Source organism: Talpa europaea (assembly GCF_964194135.1).
Source record: "Talpa europaea genome assembly, chromosome: 6".
NCBI lineage: Eukaryota > Metazoa > Chordata > Mammalia > Eulipotyphla > Talpidae > Talpa > Talpa europaea.
The window spans coordinates 79,506,559-79,521,625 of NC_140072.1; the positions used below are offsets into that span (position 1 = coordinate 79,506,559).

At 38.7% G+C, this 15,067-nt stretch overlaps 1 protein-coding gene across 1 annotated transcript in view; it reads right to left on the bottom strand.

The window, feature by feature from the left end:
* Positions 1-14,400, bottom strand: part of CAB39L (calcium binding protein 39 like) — a gene marked incomplete at both ends in the record, with an annotated part of 52,914 nt that extends 38,514 nt beyond the window's left edge. Inside the window, 2 exons of the mRNA XM_084235144.1 lie at positions 4,676-4,840; positions 14,290-14,400. Coding sequence (XP_084091270.1) covers positions 4,676-4,840; positions 14,290-14,400 — 276 coding nt within the window. The remainder of the gene's footprint in view (positions 1-4,675; positions 4,841-14,289) is intronic.
* Positions 14,401-15,067: the final 667 nt, after the last annotated feature.

The following is a 15,067-nucleotide window of genomic DNA, read 5'->3' on the forward strand; positions in this document are numbered from 1 at the left end:
ACAAACCAATGGAATCGAATAGAAAATCCAGAAATAAACCCACAGATTTATGGTCAACTAATCTTTGACAAAGGAGCAAAGACTATGCATTGGAGCAAAGAAAGTTTGTTCAATAAATGGTGCTGGGAAAACTGGGTCGCTACATGCAAAAGAATGAAGCTTCACCACTACCTCACACCATACACAAAAATCAACTCAAAATGGATTAAAGAACTAGACATAAGACCTGAAACCATAAAATATATAGAAGGAAACATAGGTGAAACACTACGTGATATGCACATCAAAGACATCTTTACAGACACATCACCCAAAGCAGTGATAGTGAAGGCAAAGATAAACAGCCGGGACTACGTCAAATTAAAGAGCTTCTGCACAGCAAAAGAGACAATAACAAAAACAAAGAGAAACCCCACTGACTGGGAGAACATTTTTGCACACAACACTAATGATAAAGGACTGATCACAAAAATCTGCAAAGAGCTGATGAGACTCAACAACAACAAAGAAAATAATCCAGTCAAAAAATGGGCAGAAGAGCTAAAAAGAAACTTCTCTAAGAGGAAATGCAAATGGCCAACAGGCATATGAAAAAATGTTCAACATCACTTGTAATCAGGGAAATGCAAATCAAAACTACCATGAGATACCATCTTACACCAGTGAGAATGGCACATATTAAAAAAACTAACAACAACAAATGTTGGCGAGGGTGTGGAGAAAAAGGAACTCTTCTGCACTGATGGTGGGAGTGCAAACTGGTCCAACCACTATGGAGAGCTGTGTGGAGATTTCTGGACCTACTAAACATAGAGCTTCCATATGATCCAGCAATTCCACTCCTAGGTATTTACCCAAAGGACACAGAAACATCAATTCCAAAGAACACCTGCACCCCTATGTTTATAGCAGCACAATTTACAATAGCTAAGCTTTGGAAACAACCCAAATGCCCAAAAATAGATGACTGGATCAAGAAGATGTGGTACATATACACCATGGAATATTACTCAGCATTCAAAAAAGATAAACACATGCAATTTGCAGCAACATGGATGGCGCTGGAAGGGATCATGCTCAGCGAAATAAGCCAGAAAAAGAAAAATACCGGATAGTCTCACTTATAGCAGGAATCTAGAAAACTTAAATAAGGGACCAGGAAAATGAATAACTATAAGAAAGTGAAAATCAAAATCAACAAAAAACTATGAACCAGAGACACTTTTTGGGTGTGGGGAGCGGGAGGGGAGGGATTGGGGTCAGAATGGGGGATTTGCAGTTGTATGGGAAATATAAAAATAAAATTTATTATTTAAAAAATAAAATAAAATAAAATTGGACTGTCCAAAATTTTAAATATTATGCATTCATACAACCAAGAAGTTACTTATAAGTATTTTCCATGGACTTGAGTTTGAGAATGACTTCTGTATCTACTCAACATCACATTCGTTTATAACAATGGTTTAGAATGAACTAAGTCAAGAGCTATCTCACCAATTATACCTTAATAGAGATGAAAAAAAATCTTCAACTGCTGTTTTATTATCGCAATAATAAATCTTTGTAATAATGGTTTGGCTTCAACAGTAAAAAACTATTATATTTAGTATGTAATTTTGGAGAGGCAAATACATATTTCATAAATATGTAAAGTAATCTACAAAAATAATTAACTGTTCATGTGAAAGAGCTGATCTTCAGCTACCTGAAAAATAAAAATATTCAAAAAGATACTTCTTTTCCCCAAGGATTTCAGAGAATTAAAGTTTACCTCATCATTTATAAATCAATATTTAGGCAACTGAATGTCTTAATTCCCAAATAATTTTATTTTTTTATTGTTTTATATTTTTAAAGATTTATTTATTTATTTGTTTGTTTGTTTATTTATTTATTTATACATACAAGCACTGGGTACAGTCAGAAGTGCAGGAGGGTGAGAGAATTCACCAGAGCCAGAGCAGAGAGCAGAACAGGCAGAGTGAGAAAGTACACTGCTGAGAGGTGCAGCGGGGCGGCAGGAGAGGTCCGCGCCATGTGGGACCCTTGGCCAGGGATTGAACTGTCGCTGCAGAGGCTGCAGGCAGCTTCGCAACCCAGTGCTCAATTGCTGTGCCATCGGGGAGGCCCTCCCCAAATAATTTTAAAGCAAACTTCCTCTCTGAATTTATTTTAAGTAAAAAATAAAAGAAACTTGTGTATTGATTAATATTCTTTTATTATCTAAGTGAATCATTAAGTTGTAAGTGTGCAAAATTTTTCTTTGTACTCTTATCTCAATTACTGGAAAATACGTTGAACTTAGCTATTCTGTGGCTGCTAAGACTTCCCCAGGTCGCTGGAACTGACAACATCTCATCCCTGACTCATTCTTTAAAACATACCATCCTTGGGCCTCCCCGGTGGCGCAGCGGTTGAGCACTGGGTTGCGAAGCTGCCCGCAGCCTCTGCAGCGCCGGTTCGATCCCCGGCTGCTCCCCGGCCACCAGAGGAGGGTCCCACATGGCGCGCAGACCTTTCCTGCTGCCCGCTGCTCCCCTCAGCAGTGTACTTCAGTCCTTCTGCCTATTCTGCTCCCTGCTCTGGCTCTGGTGAATTCTCTCACCCTCCCGTGCTTCTGACTGTACCCAGTGCTTGCATAAATAAATAAATCAATCAATCAATCAATCAATCAATCAATCAATCAATCAATCTTAAAAAAAAAAAAAAAAAACCATACCCCTCCAGCATGCAACTATAAATTGGGCTAAACTCATAAACTATCTAAGCCACCATTAGTTAATAATGACACATTGCTTAATATATTGCTGCTTTCAGGGAAAAGCATAAAGTATTAGGAAGAGTTATAGAAATAGAATAACACAATCCAAGAACAGGAAGTTCCATCCCTCTCCCCCTCCCCATTTATTTTCACTGCTCAACAAACAACAATGAAAGTTCATAATGATATTTAGCTTTAGTTTGAAAAAGAAAGGAAAAGAGAATATACTTACTGACATTTGTATATAGTTTGCATGTATAGTGTCACATAATATATGTATGTACATATTTTCCAGTTACTTTAATATTTAAAACGATGCTTTAAGTTCACAATATTTCTAATATAGAGATGACAAAGAAACATGGAAGTATATAAACACAATAATAAAACTACACTTTAATTTCCATACATGACCAGATTATAAAGGAAATGGGGGATAAAATAAAGAAACAGAACTAGCAAGCCAGGCAAGAGGAAAAGTAGGAAGAGATTGGGTAGAAAATGTCAAATAGAGTAGAAAAGGGAGAAAAATAAAGAAAAAGAAGACAGGTATATTTGAAAAGAAGGAAGAGTTGGCAGGCATATGGGGTACTTACTCAGTGTTGCCTCCAGCTAACACACCTGATGTCACATCCCCAGAGAAGTCTTGCTGCACTCCTGCTCTTTGGCTCTAGCCAGCCAAAAAAAAATCTTCCTCATCAAAGTGTTCAGAAGGCTACGGGCTAGTGTTGCCACAGAAATCCCAGAGCCCTAACCTTAGCTTGGTCTAATCACTGTAATCATTCTAATTAACTTCCTTTCACTTTCTCAACAATAAAACTGAAAACAATTTACTTCAGAAATTTGTACTGTCTATCTCCAAGAATTAACAGAGACTTAATTAGCACTTAGCAGAATGTATGACAGAAAGAAACAACAAATCAAAGCCAAGGCTTTCATCATTGAAATAGCTAATGTCCAAACGTGCCTCAAATATACATTTTCACTGAAAAAAAAAAATCACTATTCTACAATATACCGCAGAAGATAAAATAGCTATCCATATTTACCACTTCTATTTATAGGTTTTGACTTAATATGATTAATCTATTATTTAGGAAAACTAGGTATAATCACTTTCAAAGTGAGACAGTCTATGTTATTAGCATTTAACAAACATATTAAATCTTTGTTCTGCTACTTCAATTAAGAGAAAAGACTTGGAAGATACTGAGTTTGAATTCCAGCTTAGGCTTTTTGTAACTGGATGACTGGGCAATTTAATATAAAAGTTGAACTTAAAGTTCTTTATTTATAGAATGAGGCTAATAATAACAATCATATATATTCCTTTAAGAAATAAATGAGGGCGTGGAATTGTATGACATGTACTCAACAAATATATCTATTATTATTGTTGTTTTAACTAGTCACTCACTGCCACTGTATAAAACATAACTATAGTCTATTTGCTTAAAAAAAGATTAAAGTGGGCCTCCCTGGTGGCGCAGCGGTTGAGCACTGGGTTGCAAAGCTGCCCGCGGCCTCTGCGGCGCCGGTTTGATCCCCGGCTGCTCCCCGGCCACCGGAGGAGGATCCCACATGGTGCGCAGACCTCTCCTGCCACCCGCTGCTCCCCTCAGCAGTGTGCTTCAGTCCTGCCTGCTCTGCTCCCCACACTGGCTCTGGTGAATTCTCTCACCCTCCCGCGCCTCTGACTGTACCCAGTGCATGTATAAACAAAACAAACAAACAAACAAACATAATAAATAAATAAATAAAAACATGCCTCTATTAAAAAAAAAAGTGTTAAAAAAAAGATTAAAGTGATTTTATGTTTCTCAGCAATAACAAAAATTTAAAATCAAATATTTATAGTCACATATATTAATATTGAAAAGCAGAGGTGTCATCCCTTTACAGATAGTTTACCTCAAAGTCTATCAGCTGTAGGTCAGCGATCAGTGTCACCAGCAGCCCGCTGCTGTAGAGTTCTTGTGCCAGCTGAGCTACAGCTTCTGTTGGGGGTTCTTTTTCATTTGTACCACACAGAATTTCTTTCATTGCTTGCAGAGACTTGGACACTTCTTCTGAAGCCTAGTGACCAAAAAATATGCTGATGGTTAAGATAAATGAAAAGTTTCAGGCAATAAGACAAACAGAAAAAACCCTCTCCTTGGGTCCAGTTTATTTATGATCAAAGAGCACTACAGAGGTATAAACAAACAAAAACTTAAGTGGGCATCACTTTTTCTACTTTGGAAAATGTTACTAAAATTAATTTATAAATACTCCAGTATTTCTACTTAGTCAACATAATTGGGACAATTATCTTTAAAACAACACTCATAATTTTCCTAGCAATTAATTATAAATTTTAATTTATAAATTAATTATAAATTTTAATTTCCTGAAATTAAATTTACTCCATTTTATCAGTAGCCACTAGTATTTTAAAAAAGTATTTACTAGTAAGGTTTTCCAACAAACCCCTGTTCTGATTTTTTTTAATGGACTAAGTATCATTTAAAAATTGTCAAAAACTTTGTCAATCCATTTATCCCTCATACATAATCATTACCTTTTTTTTTTTAAGATTATTTTATTATTCATTTATTTATATAAGCACTGGGTACAGTCAGAAGCGCCGGAGGGTGAGAGAATTCACCAGAGCCAGAGCGGGGAGCAGAGCAGGCAGAAGGACCGAGGCACACTGCTGAGGGGAGCAGCGGGCGGCAGGAGAGGTCTGCGCGCCATGTGGACCCTCCTCCGGTGGCCGGGAAGCAGCCAGGGATCGAACCGGCACTGCAGAGGCTGTGGGCAGCTTCGCAACCCAGCGCTCAACCACTGTGCCACCAGGGGAGGCCATAATCATTACCTTTTTTGCTATCCACAAAACTTAAAAAAAAAGTCTACATTTAAGAAATAATGACGTAATCCACAGAGGTAAAAGGTAAATTAGTGGATACTAGAGACTAGGGAGCAAAGAATGAGGAATGACTGCTAATGTAGGAGGGGTTTTTCAGGGGCTGTGAAAATGTTTTGAAATTAGATAGTGCTGATGGTATCACAACCTTGTGAGTATACTAAAACCTCTGAGTTGTACACTTTAAAATGGTAAGTTAAACGGCACTTGAATTATACTCAATAAAAAAGAATTATTGGATTGGCTGTATATTTTAAAAGATAGTTTTAATACTTTTAAGTATACTACTCTAATCATTAAAGTAGTATTATTAATAATTACAGAAAAGAATGAGGAGAATAAGGAAAATTAAACAAAAGTAATTATAATACCATGACACTACTTTAAAAAATAACTTCCAGGGGTATTTTATGATCTAACTGAAACAATTCTTAATTTACCAAAGGTTAGAAGTTTCTGAAATTGTGAGATATGGCCACAAAAGAATAGTTTAAACATACTCAAGAATTATGAAATAAATATCCATGTGACTATAACACAGGCCAAGGGGAAAAAAAGATACTCCTTTTCATTAATAATCAGGAAAAGGTAGAATCTAATTTCCATCCCAAAATTCTGAGGGGACCTATATATTTAGGGATTTTCCCAGAACCTAGGAACCAGCTGTCATGTCCACTGGAGACTAAAAATAAGGACCATTAAGGGGGGGGCGGAGCAACATGGCGGCGAGGAGACGCTGCGAGTAAGATCTCCCATTAAAAAAAGTTTATAGGGAGGAAAAGTGGCAGGTCCCAGTGAGAACTGGGACACGGAAGATAAACGGACGACTCCAGCAAACTGCCCAAAGAAGAAAGTTGCCATAAAAGAGGACGAGAAGGGAGGGAAGCGCAGAACCCTGCTCCCCTCCCCCGCCCACAGAGGCGGCACTCTCCGACCGGCAGAGAGGAGGAAAACAACAAACCAAAACGCCCAACAAGAAAAATGGACGCAGCAAGTGGGACTGTGAGTGGAAAGGAACTATTTCAGCCACCACACCCCGTGAACGGGAGCTGAGGCGAACCCTGCAGGATCCGCCGCGGAGGTGAGCTCCAGGCGCCATTAAAGAGAGCCCCGCCCCCCAGGAGGAGACCAGCACCAGCACACAGCCCAGGCCGCCCGGTAAGCTTGCGCGAAAGCGGCGCTCGGATTGCAGCTGCCCAGGTCCCCGCGCCTGCGCCTGCGACCTAGGCTTGCGGGGAGACGGCGGCGGAGGCCCTCCCTGAGTGAGCAGGAACAAGGTGCCCAGGCAGGGGAGCGGGATTCAAAAGGCACCATTCCCGCGCCACTGATCTGGGCTACAGCCCGCGTCCTGGAACTGAGGGCTATGGAACTGAGACCCGGGCGGAGGCCCTCCCTGAGTGAGCAGGAACAAGGCGCCCAGGCAGGGGAGCGGGATTCAAAAGGCGCCATTCCCGCGCCACTGATCTGGGCTACAGCCCGCGTCCTGGAACTGAGGGCTTTGGAACTGAGACCCGGGGCACGAAATTAGGGGCGTGGGTTCCCCACGACGGTGGGGCACAAGGCAGACACAGCACCCCAGCGCCGTTGAGGTGTACCCTACCATCCCCGCACTGCTCCCTGTCCCACGGGGTGGAAAATCAGCTCCCCAAGGGCTCTAGGAGAGATCTCTGGCGCCACCTAGCGACTTGACCCCAGCACAGGCTACTGAAGGAGCTAGTGGCCAGCTGGGGAGTTAGCCCACACCCGGACCCTTCCGAACAAGTAGTCTGAGCCCACAGGGAGAGCGAGCACCCACAGCCGGGGCAGACCAGGCGCGCAGAAGAGTGTGCCTGAGACCAGAAGCGCAGGGAGTGTGTCCCACATCACCATTTTAGAACAGGGACATTTCTTCAGTAAAGACTACCTGCAGAAGGCTTCCTCAGGAGCCAGAGGTGAGCGGGGGAAGTTCGCCCACGCCAGACCCCCTCTGGCCTGCAGTCCAAGCCCAGAGGGGAGCAGGAACCCACCGCCGGGGCAGACCAGGCGCACAGGGGAGTGTGTCCCCACATCGGCATTTTAGAACAGGGACCTTTCTCCAGTAAAGGCTGCTTGAAACTGACAGATGACTCCTGGAAGAACCAGAGGGGAACAGAGAAGCCCACCCAAGATGCCGGCCAGTCCCAACAACACAGTGTCCCAACGCATACGGCAAATAAGAAAACAGACAGTAGGGAGGAGAAGAACCACACGCAACCTAGCAACTCTCCAGAGAAAAAGCACACCACAAAAAGAAAGCCAGCCCCCAGATTGCAACGACAATAACTTGGAAGAATTTCTGAGCCTTCCAGAAAGAGAATTTAAAATTGCCGTGATTAAAAAACTGACAGAAGTCATAAAGGAAAACAATGATAAGGGAAAAATAATCAACGATCAGAAGAATGCAATTGAGTCCCTAGAGAGGGAAAACAATGGTCAGAAGAAAGAAATTGAGTCCCTAAAGAGGGAAGTAAAAGAAATGCAGGAGATCAAAGAATTAATGGAAGAACTAAAGAATTCTGGGAAAAGCAATGAAAGCAGAATAGATGAAATGGAAGAACGAATAAGTAATCTTGAAGACACAGAAATAAAAAGAACCAAAACAGAAAAGGAAAGAGAAGTACGAAGGAAAAAGAACGAAGAAAGACTTTGGGAACTATCTGACTCCATGAGGAAAGGAAATATAAGAGTTATAGGAATACCAGAAGGAGAGGAGAGAGATGTAGGAACAGAGAAAATATTCAAAGAGATAATTGAAGAGAACTTCCCAAATGTGAAGAAGGAGCTGAAAATTGATATACAAGAAGCAAGAAGAACACCAAACTTCCACGACGAAAGAAAAAATACAGCAAGACACATAATAGTAAAGCTCCCAAGAATCCAGGACAAGGAAAAAATAATGAAGCTGGCAAGAGGGAAGAAACAGATAACATTCAAAGGAAAACCAATCAGGCTGACATCAGACTTCTCCGAAGAAACACTACGGGCAAGGAGAGAGTGGAGGGACATAGTCAACAGACTCCAAGAAAACAGATGCCAACCAAGAATACTCTATCCCACAAAGCTCTCCTTCCTCTTTGAAGAAAGAATATGGACCTTCCCAGACAAACAGAAACTCCGGAATTTCATTGCAACTAAACCCCCACTCCAAAAAATACTACAAGGAGTCCTAAAGCCAGAACCTCAGAGCGACGAATAACAATCAAAGAAGGCCAAAAAAAAAAAAGTTATTAAAAGAATAAATAAATAAAATCAAAGGAAAGACAAACACAATGGCAAATACAGATGTTAACATATCAATATTAACTCTAAATGTAAATGGACTAAACTCTTCAATAAAAAGACACAGAGTTGCAGCCTGGATTAAGAAACAAAACCCAACCTTTTGCTGTCTCCAGGAAACACATTTAGCTACAAAAGATAAAAATAGGCTCAAAGTTAAAGGATGGAAAACAATCCTACAAGCAAATGGACCAAAAAAGAAAGCAGGAACAGCTATACTTATATCAGATAAAACAGATTTCAAACTCAAAAAGATAAAAAGAGACCCCAATGGTCACTATATTATGATCAAGGGGACAATACTTCAAGAAGAAATAACACTCATTAACATATACTCACCAAACGAAGGAGCACCAAAATATATCAGACAACTGTTGTCCTCTCTGAAAACAGACATCAGAGAAAACACATATGTAGTGGGAGACTTCAACACACCACTATCAACAATGGATAGATCAACAAGACAAAAAATAAGTAAAGAAACCAAAGCTCTAAATAAAGACCTAGAGCAATTGGGCTTAACAGACATCTATAGAACACTAAACCCCAAAAAAACGGAGTACACATTTTTCTCAAGCGCACACGGATCATTCTCCAGGATCGATCACATACTGGGGCACAAGACAAACATCAACAGATACACCAAGATTGAAATCATATCAACCATCTTTTCTGACCATGAAGGCATCAAACTAGAAATAAACCATAAAAAGAAGGCAAGGAACTTTCCTACCTCATGGAGATTAAAAACCACACTACTGGAAGACCATTGGACTAATGAGGAGATCAAAGAAGAAATTAAAAAATTTTTTGAATTGAACGACAAGGAGGACACCAATATCCTAAATGTATGGGATGCAGCAAAAGCAGTAATAAGAGGAAAATATATAGCAATAGAAGCTCACATCAAGAAACAAGAAAGAACGCAAAGAAACAACCTAATCTCGAAGCTCAAAGATCTAGAAAAAGAACAACAAAAAAACCCCAAAACCAGTAGAAGAAAAGAAATAATAAAAACCAAAGCAGAAATAAATGAAATTGAAACTAAAAAAACAATCCAAAAGATCAATGAAACCAAGAGCTGGTTCTTTGAAAAAATCAATAAAATAGACAAACCCCTAGCCAGGCTCACAAAGGAAAAAAGGGAGAAAGCACAAATAAACAGGATCATCAATGAAAGAGGAGAAATCACAACGGACACAGCAGAAATCAAAAGAATAATCAGTAACTACTATGAACAGTTATATGGAAACAAGTTTAACAATCTAGAGGAGATGGACAAATTCCTACAACTCTACAATCACCCAAAGCTAGATAAAAAAGAAATAGAACACCTAAACAGACCAATTACAAGCAGCGAAATTGAAATGGTAATCAAAAACCTCCCCAAAAACAAAAGCCCAGGACCTGATGGATTTACAAATGAATTCTACCAAACATTCAGAGACGAATTAGTGCCTATCCTTCACAAACTCTTCCAAAAAATTGAGAAGGAAGGGACAATACCAAACACGTTCTATGAAGCCAACATTACACTAATACCAAAACCGAACAAGGACAACACAAAAAAGGAAAACTACAGGCCAATCTCCCTAATGAACACTGATGCAAAAATCCTCAATAAAATTTTAGCTATCAGAATCCAACAATGTATCCGTAAGATAATTCACCACGACCAAGTTGGATTCATTCCAGGGGCACAAGGATGGTTTAACATCCGAAAATCAATCAACGTTATCCAACACATCAACAAAAAGAAATATAAAAACCATATGATAATATCAATAGATGCTGAGAAAGCTTTCGACAAAGTGCAACACCCATTCATGATAAAAGCCCTTGAAATTCTTGGGATACAAGGAACATACCTCAACATCATAAAGGCCATCTATGACAAGCCAACAGCCAGTATCATTCTCAATGGTGAAAAGCTGAAAGCAATTCCATTCAGATCTGGAACAAGACAAGGATGTCCACTCTCACCATTGCTTTTCAATATAATACTGGAAGTCCTAGCCAGGGCAATAAGACAAGAGAAAGACATCCAAGGAATCCAAATAGGAAAAGAAGAAGTCAAACTATCACTATTTGCAGACGATATGATATTATACATAGAGAACCCCAAAAACTCCACAGAAAAGCTAATTCAACTCATCAATCAGTTCAGTAAAGTGGCAGGATACAAAATCAACACGCAAAAGTCAGTAGCCTTCCTATACACAAACAAATAAATCTGAAGAAGAAGAAATCAAAAAGACCATCCCTTTTGTTATTGAAACAAAAAAAATCAAATATTTGGGAATAAATCTAACAAAAGAGGTAAAGGACCTATACAAAGAAAACTATAAAACACTGTTAAAAGAAATAGAAGAAGACACAAAGAAATGGAGAGACATCCCCTGCTCATGGATTGGAAGAATAAACATTATTAAAATGGCCATCCTTCCAAAAGCAATATACAGATTCAATGCTATTCCAATCAAAATTTCAATGTCATTCTTCAAAGAAATAGAACAATTATTGATGAAATTCATATGGAATCACAAAAAACCCCGAATAGCCAAAGCTCTCCTGAAAAAAAAAGAAGGGAATGGAGGCATCAGACTCCCAGACTTCAAACTATACTACAAAGCCATAATCATCAAAACTGCATGGTATTGGAACAAGAACAGACATACAGACCAATGGAATCGAATAGAAAATTCAGAAATAAACCCACAGATTTATGGTCAACTAATCTTTGACAAAGGAGCAAAGAATATGCATTGGAGCAAAGAAAGTTTGTTCAATAAATGGTGCTGGGAAAACTGGGTCGCTACATGCAAAAGAATGAAGCTTGACCACCACCTCACACCATACACAAAAATCAACTCAAAATGGATTAAAGAACTAGACATAAGACCTGAAACCATAAAATATATAGAAGGAAATATAGGCGAAACACTATGTGATTTGCACATCAAAGACATCTTTACAGACACATCACCCAAAGCAGTGATAGTGAAGGCAAAGATAAACAGCTGGGACTACATCAAATTAAAGAGCTTTTGCACAGCAAAAGAGACAATAACAAAAACAAAGAGAAACCCCACCAACTGGGAGAACATTTTTGCACCCAACACTAATGATAAAGGTCTGATCACAAAAATCTGCAAAGAGCTGATGAGACTCAACAACAACAAAGAAAATAATCCAGTCAAAAAATGGGCAGAAGAGCTTAAAAGAAACTTCTCTGAAGAGGAAATGCAAATGGCCAACAGGCATATGAAAAAATGTTCAACATCACTTGTCATCAGGGAAATGCAAATCAAAACTACCATGAGATACCATCTTACACCAGTGAGAATGGCACATATTAAAAAAACTAGAAACAACAAATGTTGGCGAGGGTGTGGAGAAAAAGGAACTCTTCTGCACTGTTGGTGGGAGTGCAAACTGGTCCAACCACTGTGGAAAGCTGTGTGGAGATTTCTGGACCTACTAAACATAGAGCTTCCATATGATCCAGCAATTCCACTCCTAGGTATTTACCCAAAGGACACAGAAACATCAATTCCAAAGAACACCTGCACCCCTATGTTTATAGCAGCACTGTTTACAATAGCTAAGCTTTGGAAACAACCCAAATGCCCAAAAATAGATGACTGGATCAAGAAGATGTGGTACATATATACCATGGAATATTACTCAGCATTCAAAAAAGATAAACACATGCAATTTGCTGCAACATGGATGGCGCTGGAAGGGATCATGCTCAGCGAAATAAGCCAAAAAGAAAAAGAAAAATACCAGATGGTCTCACTCATAGCAGGAATCTAGAAAACTTAAATAAGGGACCAGGAAAATGAATAACTATAAGAAAGTGAAAATCAAAATCAACAAAAAACTATGAACCAGAGACACTTTTAGGGGGGCGGGGGCGGGAGGGGAGGGATTGGGGTCAGAATGGGGGGCTGCAATTGTATGGGGAATATAACAATAAAATTTATTAAAAAAAAATAAAATAAAATAAAAATAAGGACACTTAAACTGACCCTTGTCCTGGACGGCCAAAAAAAAAAAAAAATCAGGAAAAGGTAAATTAAAATCCTAATACATTAATATTACATACCTACTATCTTGGCAAAAATGAAAAAATGATGATTAAGCAGTGGTAAGGATGGAGAGCAGTAAGAATTTTTATTCAATGTCTAAGAGAAAGTATAAACTGGAATTCACTGCTTGAGTAATAGTTCCATATTATTTGTTAAGTATCTGTGCAGGTACTAAACACTGCAATTTCACGCCTAAGTATAAACTCCAGAGGTAGTCTTGTACATGTGAACAAGGATGCTCACACACAGCAGTCACTTGAGTTCCTGTGTTCATCCCAAAAGAAAATCCTTTTATGTCTTTGATAATTGCTTTACTTTTCTCACCTATGCTTGTATCCTGAAGCAACATAATTAAGTTCTATTGATTTTGAGCTTTTATGATTTGCTTCTTTTCCCTCAACACTGTATTTGTGAAATAAATCCATGTTACTGCATGTAGGCAGCAGTTCCTTAATTTCCATCACTATTATTCCATCAATGGCTACATCGTAACTTTTTTATCAGTTCTTTGGTGGATGAACATTTGAGTTATTTACATTGACAGTTTATTATGAACAACAATGCTGTGAACATCCTTGTACATGCACCCCGGTTTGATCAGAACTGCAAATATATTTCTATATCCCTTATAAGATATAGGATGAAAAATATATTCCTACATTCTTACAAGAATACAAGTCTGTATCATACCTGAGACTAAAAAAGATACTATGAACTTAACGGTTTTTATTTTATAGATATCTTGAATCTTGCCATCAAGCAGTTACTTTAGAAAAAAATCAAATATGCAGGATTCAATATCCCTTGGAAGGAATAGCTAAACTACTAGAAAGCCCTTCTTCCTGTGAGGAAGGGCTGCTTAGCAGGACCCTGCTTAGCAGGGCCTTGAAACAATGTTAAAATGTGTTTGCACTGTAGGAGAAAATATTAGCTGATCCTTAAATGAAAACTTATTACTTTTCATGTCAATGTAACATTTTATACCAGCATAATGCCTTAGATTTTCAGTGCAATAGTCTAAAGGGATTCTAGGTCGGAAAGTCCATAGACTGTGAATGAACAGTTCACAAGACATTAGACAAAACAATTATTAGTTAACAAATAACCTGAAATCAATTTAAATGTAATTACAGAGATACTATAAGCACATCACAGACAATATCTGGGATTCTTCATTAAACTTTAACATTTGGTCTTGGAATACATGACATTTTTGTTTTGGCTCATACCTTGTCTGTCTTTTTGTCCTGCTTTTCCAAAATGGCCATGTTGTCTTTCAGAGTTTTCACAATTTCTGCTGGATTTTTTTGTGACTTACTAAACAAAGGCATTTTTTTCATTTGTAGAGATATCTTCTTCCAATATGGAATACTAAAAACAAACAAAGATCATGAATTTAAAAATTAATGTGATTTGTTATACTAAAATGACTTAGTTTTCAATAACCTTAATTCAGTTATTTAAAAAACTAAAATCAACTAAACTAAGTTTCATCAAGTTTTACACCAAACTTAAAAATAAATATAAAACTTTTTTTTAAAAGATTTATTTATTTATTTATTTGTTTGTTTATACAAGCACTGGGTACAAGTCAGAAGCACAGGAGGGTGAGAAAATTCACCAGAGCCAGAGCAGGGAGCAGAATAGGCAGAAGGACCGAAGTACACTGCTGAGGGGAGCAGCGGGTGGCAGGAGAGGTCTGCGCACCATGTGGGACCCTCTCCCGGTGGCTGGCGCTGCAGAGGCTTCGGGCAGCTTCGCAACCCAGCACTCAACCGCTGCGCCACCGGGGAGGCCCAACATATAAAACATTTTAAGAAATACATTTAAAAAACTTTTCCTGAAAGCTTTACTCAAAGTTTAACATTTTCCTATAAATACAAGGATTGTGCAAAAACGGGAAAAGTACTTTTAGAGAATAAGCTGATATTTAAAATGGATTTTTTCCTTCTGATTTATTGGAGTAATATTTGTTGTTCGTTAGATACTGTGCTAGGCACTGGAAAT